The following is a 7500-nucleotide window of genomic DNA, read 5'->3' on the forward strand; positions in this document are numbered from 1 at the left end:
TTGTGAAACAAAAACAGAAGACTTGTTCCAGGTTTGCTCTTACATTTACACGCGTTAGTATTTGTGGGTACTTGTCTCCTGTTTCCAAAAGTCATCCAAATTTTGAGCACTCTACGTGTCTTCTGATGTGCTTTTTTGTGTATGATCGATTGCTTGTGTCTAGCGGTTAGGGTTAGGTTGGGGAATTTCTTTAGACTAATTAATTAACACAGCTATAATAGCAGGTAAGGCAGAGGATAGTTTGGCTAGTATTCTGTACTAGGTGGTAGCATCATTTTCAGATTGCCGCTCACTGTAATATTCCTTGGATTCATCAAGCAATTCAAAATCCAAGTAAGGAGTTCCCTCCATGATCATCTTCTCCAGTGACGTCGAAACATGGTCAAATGTTGGCCGCTCGCTGGGTTCTTCTTTCCAACACTCTGACACCAGCTGGAAACTAGCAAAGAGCGGTAAAAGATCTGAGTAATTACTTGATGCCTTATAGATTTACGATTGGATTGGATTGGTTTGGTGTTCGATAAAGAAAATTAGAAATCTTTATAGCCATGACACATTAGCAAAAATGGACACCAAAAATAAACAGTTCACGTTTTCAGAAAGTGCATTTTGATCACGTGGGCCTTCCTAGTTGTCATCATTCGCCTATTTATTCAAATTTACATTTTAGCAGCCTATGACAATGTGGTCCACTTGACTAAAACAATAGGACTGTATATTGATATGTTACGATAATTTCCTTGAAAATGACGTACTATCCAGATTTTTGTCAAACTTGGCACAATTGATATTCATGCACAGAACATTGAAACAGTGCGAAAAAAAGATGGGGACGCCGTGCTTGTTTTTCGCGCTGCATGCCCTGTTTTTCTTTTTTACTGAATAACGTGGGAAGCGTTCGAAACTTGATCAAGCGGAAAAAATGTTCTTAAATAGCAAAAGCAACTGAATATTACTGAAAACTTGAACCTACTTGTTTTTCCGGGCTAAAATCTTTCAGCAAAGTGATTTCAAATTGCTCAATTTTGCAAAAAATTTGGAAGAAAATTGGACCGCTACATCACACTCACTGTCTAGCTCCAAATGCAGTTTCACATCATTTTATATAAATAACACAACTTCTACTATCCAACTTTTTTTTCTCCTTAACGTATGTTTTCCGTGTACCCCTTACGGGTACATAACACCATTTAAAAGGGGGGGGGAGGGGGTCACCGTGATCTTTCAGAAGAAAATAGCTATTCCTTGACAGATTTAGCTTGGCGTCAATGAAAATCCGCCATTTTACCAATGTGCGCGAGCTAATGCGCGCGCCAATGACGCAATACATTATGCCCAGTAGGGTTGCGCAATGCAAAACCAGGGAATCACCTTAAACGAGATTAAGGCCTCTGACTCCAGGACTGCGTTCGACTCTTTTAATTTGTCAAAAATGCCAACTGTCAAAGTTATTGCTGTTAGCCTCAAACATTCAGGTTCTGCTAATGATGCAATTATATATAAAATCAGTTGACCCCATTTGCAAAGTTTCTTTTGCACCTTTACTTACAGCTCATTGGAGCACGTTTCTGGCCTCTCCATTCGATAACCTGTCTTAAGAAGCTTGTATAACTCCTTGTTGTTAACTCCAGGGTACGGATTTCCTCCTGAAAAAAAGAGGATCTTAACGTTACTTGGGTGTGTACACAAGGAAGCATGCGTAAAAGTATCAATCGAATGGAAAGCAGAGAGAAAGAGAGTTGACTGGAGATGACACTTCAACTTTCCTATGATGGTCCAAAGAGTCCAGTAATCACAAGTTTATGCCGAGTTAAAATTATTATCTATTTTAAGAAAGTACCCAGCACGAAAAGGAAACCCTTAAAAGCTCCTAAGATCCGACTTGATATAAATGCGCCACAGAAAGCGTCTATGCAAAGTCAACAGATTTCACTCTGGCTAAACTGGAACCAAGGTCTTGCGCCAATCGTTCCCGTAAATGTATTAGCTCGGCGTCAGCCATGTTTACTTTAAATTGTGTATTCGTTGCTTTGGGTTTTTAATGCTTTTTTCGTTTACCCATTGTGCAAAGTTCCCAGAGTACAACTCCGAAAGACCACCTGAAATAAAAACAAAAAGAGCGCGTGAGCTATTTATTGCAGTACGTTATAGACCTTATTCATAAATGGCGGTCACATTGATAATTCTTTTGTCCATGTGCAAATTAGCCTACCAAGCCTCATTTTAGAGCAAGAATTCTTTCCAATTCACTGTATGGTATCGAGGCTTGGTAGGCTAATTTGCTCTTCGACAAAAGAATTATAAATTGGCCGCCATTTATGAATAAGGTCTATAGTATAACCATGCAGCTGTGCGCTGTTCTTCAGAATCAAACCAAACTCTGTCTCCTTTTTATACTGCGAAACACAGAAGTAACTTCGAAAAATCTTCATACGTGGAGACTGTCTTCCGATAAGAAAAATATTTGCTTATGGTGTTCCTTTCGTCAAGTTTGCGTATCAGTGTTGTATGTGAAATAACGGACAAAGAGATCATAAGTGGTGAAGCTGCAATTTTGTTTAGTAAGTATCACATTCATGTAATATGTGTTTGCTGCCAGTTTGCAAAACTTACACATCACTTTTCGTGGTATATTCACTGTTGTACAGTGCCTCAGGGGCGGTCCACTTAACGGGCAATTTTTTCCCTTTCTTGAGCGTGTAAAGGCCTTCCTCAACGTGCCGCATTAGTCCAAAATCCGAAATTTTAACCACTCTGTCCTCACCAAGGAGAATGTTGCGAGCAGCCAGATCACGATGAACAAATCCATTGCTAGATAAGTAACTCTGTTTTGGAGATAGAGAAAAATAAGTGGCCGTAGTGAACGTAAATTAAAGTATTGGTTTTTATTTGACTTCCTATGAGAAAATAAATCCTTTTTATTCGGGTATTACAATCACAGACATTTTATAGGTTAACAGGAAGCTAACATTATAGCCTTTTATCCCTAGCCTACAAAAATAGTGCATCTCTCGTTTAGCGCTAAACGAAAGAAAAGAGACAAGTGTGTTCTTCTTACGGGATGTACATTGCCCTAGATTATTATAATGTTCGAGTCAGGTTTGTTTTCGTGAATATGTACAGAATCCCTAGAAACATATTCCTTGTAAATTTGCAAAATCGCTTGACAGCTCAGGCATTGATAATGATAAAACTTATAAGAAAGTATAAATAAAATAAAAGCAGAACAAGAGAAAAGAAAACTCAAGACCCCAAAACGGAAAAAATGCCAATTCCTAGACTCAGTTCTTTATGGCCCGATTAATAAGGATTTAACTATTGTAAGACCTTGACTGAAGGGAAAACTGGTTACTTTTCCAAACATCCCACTCCTGTGTACCGTCTCTACCCAGTTTTTTTGCTTTAGAAGTTGCAGTGGACTTCAAGTTGACTCTGAAAACAAAGACTCTACTCGGTCATTTTCCGATTACTTTGTGCAACCTCTTTTAGGGAGGGTCGCCACTGGTGAGAAAAAAAGTTAACATTATTTTAAAAAGTTTGGGGTCAGTTTGCTCTTAACGAATTGCCATTTAACTGTCGATCGCAAATCCTTTTTACTCCGACGGCTAGGATTGGTTGCACAGAAGTTCGGAAATTGCCATAGCCACTCTCCCCTTCCCTCACAACTACAGACCAAACCATTACAACACAAGAGCTATTAACTGCTTCGTACCGATGGCTAAGTCTCGTGAACCTTTTTTCTGCTCGTCTTCTTGTCCTTGTCCTGCAACTTCATCGTCGTATTCTAACGGACATGTATTACTAGTCTAGTTATACGTGTTTCCCTGGTTCCAAATCACTTACCATTCCTCGCGCTATTTGCCATGCAAAACAAAGAAGGTCTTCTGCTGCGACATTTTCTTCATGAGACCGGCGGTCATCTTTACTGTGAGGAGTAGAAGCCTTGAGCCCAGCACGATCTTCATACTGATTCATCACCCTCTTTTGAGGATCCCTGGAAGTTAGACCTTCCTCAAGTAAGGGCTCTCGGGAAAGATCTTCATTGCGCATGATACTGGCCGTCGCATCGCCCCCACCATTCTTTAGTCTAGCTTCTGAGTCGTTACAACATTCATTGAGAAGGGGCACCTCAATGGCATCCGTAGCCAAGCATTCCTCGCCATCTTCAACAAATTTGTTGCCATCACCACACGCGCTTGTGTCGAACTTTCCAGGATTTTTGCCTTGTTCTGGGACCTCAACAAGCAGTACTTTTGATTCATCATCGTTGATGAGAGTTGACTTCTTAGTATCCAGTGTGAAGAAATCATTGTCGTCAGCGTAGAATTTTTGATAGCTTTTCTACCAGTCCGAAGTAAAAATGACAATAAGAAGAAATAAGCAAGGAAGATACAAAAGCAAGCAAACAACAAAAACAAAACTAAATAACTAACTAAACTAACTAACTAACTAACGAAACAAGTTCTATCACACTATCCCATTTGCTTTCTGTTTGTTTTCCTTAACTGACTCGTAGTTTTATTCGCAGATGCTACGTAACGTTTTGTTGATAGATGAATTTTCGGCGATATCCTAGTGTCGCGAAGTCCTCGTGTCGCAAGTTTGCCAATCCTTTACAGTCCGGCAAGGGACAAGAGGGGAATTACCACCTCAACTGTATTTCAGTGATCAATTGAAATGTACGGCAACAGGTAAATATAAGAAATTTAGGCAAGGGGCTACATATTTATACATCTACTCAGAAAGACATGGCGTGTAGAATCAAGGTATTCATTAAAGAAAATATCCTTAGGTTTAACTGGGATTTACTTTTATGCTCTACCTTTCGTCTCTTGTTTCTGAGCCAATGTTGAAGATCTCCGTAAGGAAGGTACTCCAGCAGTAGAAAAATTGGTTCCGAGTTAACACAACAGCCCAACATGCTAACAACGTTCTTGTGAGAACCGATCGCTTTCATCAGTTCAATTTCTTCCAGAAACTGGTTCCTAGCGTCTTGATCTTCATTGTCTAAGCAAAGATAAAGTTCACTATCATCATCATCGTCATCATCATCATCGTCGACGTCTTCGTCGTCGTCGTCTTCGTCATCATCGTCACCGTTCGTCAAGTGGCGCATACTACATCCTTACGGGTTTCCATAACCACTAGAGGCTCTTGGGGACAGGTGGTCAGCCAAACGCCCAGCCTCCACCTGACCCTAGCATGCGTGTGATAGCAGAGCATTAGTGTGTAAGTTATTTTAAGTTCCCCTCCAGTTTTACGTCTGGAGGTTTCTGGGAGAGGTCAATAAAGTAACGTTACTGCTTAATGACGCGATCACCTGAGCTGAAGCAGATGTTCAGCACACAGCCAGCATGATCTTACTAATTATTTTAAGACCCTGCTTTGCGGCCGGGTCTAGGGTTTGAAACCGCGACCTCCCGCTCAGCGGTCCGATGCCGTACTAACTAAGCCAACCGGGTGGCGGTTTAAGATAAAGTTATTAATATCTGATTAGTTTGTAATCAAACTCTCTTTTGGTTTTAGCACGGCGAGCAACGGACATTGACTATGATGATCGAGTGGATGTTTGAATGAATACATACCCCCCAAAACCTTAACAGCGACTGTTTTTCCTTCTTTGAAGTCCGCAATCGGCGTCCTAGATTTACAAAACACCTCGATACCAGGTGATTCCCTGTAAATGCCTCTTAGAACTTTACCAAAAGCACCACTGCCAATCTCCTCTTTGAAGTCAACCTGGTCTGGACAAACCTCCCATTGTAACAGAGGGATGATCGTAGACTTAGATCTACCGACAGACCATACAATCAACTGAAGTTATAAGACGTTGTAAATATATGCTAATCATAATTTCAGTATGAGTGACCATTAAGTCTATATTACTGCCTAGCAATGAAACTAAGCTAAAAAAAAACCTTGTCGAATCATAGACTGTTCAAAGTCTGTGGCTGTACCCTGAATAATTTAATTTCAGCTACTTAGTTAATAAGTTAGAGTTATTGGCTTCGTTTGAAACACCGTCTCATTGCGGCCAGTTCAACATTATTATTATTATTATTATTATTATTATTATTATTATTATTATTATTATTATTATTATTATTATTATATAGCAGAGGATTCAACTGTATGCTACATTCTAATCAAGTTACATAGGACACAAACCGTAACCTGTGAGACGTGGGGTAAAAATAAGTAAATAAATAAATGAATAATGAGAAAATAATTAATAACAACTTCAATTGCAATGCAAGATCTATATATTTCTGTATATATACATTGAATAATCCTAAAAAGCTGCGTTGTGTGTACGGTCCTCTTTCTATCTATTTCTAATTCAGATTGCAACCTTGAAAGTCCGGGCGATATTCAACGTTCCCGAGAGCACTGCACTCTGCATCTTTCACAGTACGTCTGTTCTTCTGCCTCCCACGAGTTCGCGCATCGTGATATCCAGCTCCCGTGACCACTCCCCGAGGGCATCCATTATGATGTTATATTGCTTCACATCGTAGCCTGGGAACTACTGCCTCAGTTCCCAACGAAGGGGTCCGTCATTCAGGGTCTTCTTCTCATCCTTTCTTTTCCGATTGTTAACCCATTATTATTTATTATTACTATTATTATTATCATCATCATCATCATCATCATCATCATCATCATCATCATTATTATTATTATTATTATTATTATTATTATTATTATTATTATTATTATTATTATTATTATTATTACTTTTTAAGGATTAAACCACTGCAAAAACCGTGTACGATCAAAACTTGCTCTACGTTGGATCAAAATAGATCGTGACCAAACCATAAAAAAATTTAAAATAGAAAATATCCTGCAAAGGTTGGTCAAGACAACGTGAACATAGGCGTTGGTATGTTCACGTTGTCTTGACCAACCTTTGCAGGATATTTTCTATTATTATTATTATTATCATCATCATCATTACTATTATCATTATAAATACTATTATTATTATGTAATTACCTTATAGGTCTCTGGCTACGAGACCGCTTCAACTTCAACGATTTTCGACGAAACCAAACTATTGCCAAAACAGCGATTATGAGAAGAACTGCTATTCCCACTACTAGCATAGCATACTGCAATAAAGAAAAACTGCCATTCTCTGGGACTGAAGATGTCTTTCCGATGCTGTCCTCAACTTCTTTGTCTGAAAAGTAAGAGGGTAGGTTCTTCTTCTGGAAGTAGTTCATTGCGAGGAATGTAATCGGCCGATAGCTTTGCCATCACCCTCGTCACTAGACAACAACCCAAAAAGGAAAACTTACTAACGCATAAGTGTCAATTTTCAAACCCACCTGAGAGTGTTTTTATGATCCATGTTTTTGATCTGTCGCTCTTCCCCAGCTCGTTCCAGGCAGACATCTCAATTATGTGCTGCGTATCACATTTTAGCAACAAAACATGACTAGTCTTCAAGACGTCAGTTATGTTAATTTCGTGCCATATTGCTCCCGTTTCTCG

General features: G+C 39.3%; 1 protein-coding gene across 1 annotated transcript in view; it reads right to left on the reverse strand.

Moving 5' to 3' along the window:
• The window catches only part of LOC137967370 (uncharacterized), a 19439-nt gene that overhangs the window by 1984 nt on the left and 9955 nt on the right, over positions 1 to 7500 (reverse strand). The window contains exons 7-15 of the mRNA XM_068813906.1: positions 7335 to 7500; positions 7000 to 7186; positions 5586 to 5791; positions 4823 to 5007; positions 3844 to 4341; positions 2614 to 2825; positions 2059 to 2099; positions 1550 to 1646; positions 1 to 439 (exon numbers count right to left, since the gene is read on the reverse strand). The exon at positions 1 to 439 is cut by the window's left edge and continues 1984 nt beyond it; the exon at positions 7335 to 7500 is cut by the window's right edge and continues 137 nt beyond it. Of these exons, the coding sequence (XP_068670007.1) occupies positions 259 to 439; positions 1550 to 1646; positions 2059 to 2099; positions 2614 to 2825; positions 3844 to 4341; positions 4823 to 5007; positions 5586 to 5791; positions 7000 to 7186; positions 7335 to 7500 (1773 nt within the window). The 3' untranslated portion in view covers positions 1 to 258. The remainder of the gene's footprint in view (positions 440 to 1549; positions 1647 to 2058; positions 2100 to 2613; positions 2826 to 3843; positions 4342 to 4822; positions 5008 to 5585; positions 5792 to 6999; positions 7187 to 7334) is intronic.

This window comes from Montipora foliosa, chromosome 8, assembly GCF_036669935.1.
Source record: "Montipora foliosa isolate CH-2021 chromosome 8, ASM3666993v2, whole genome shotgun sequence".
Taxonomy (NCBI): Eukaryota; Metazoa; Cnidaria; class Anthozoa; order Scleractinia; family Acroporidae; genus Montipora; species Montipora foliosa.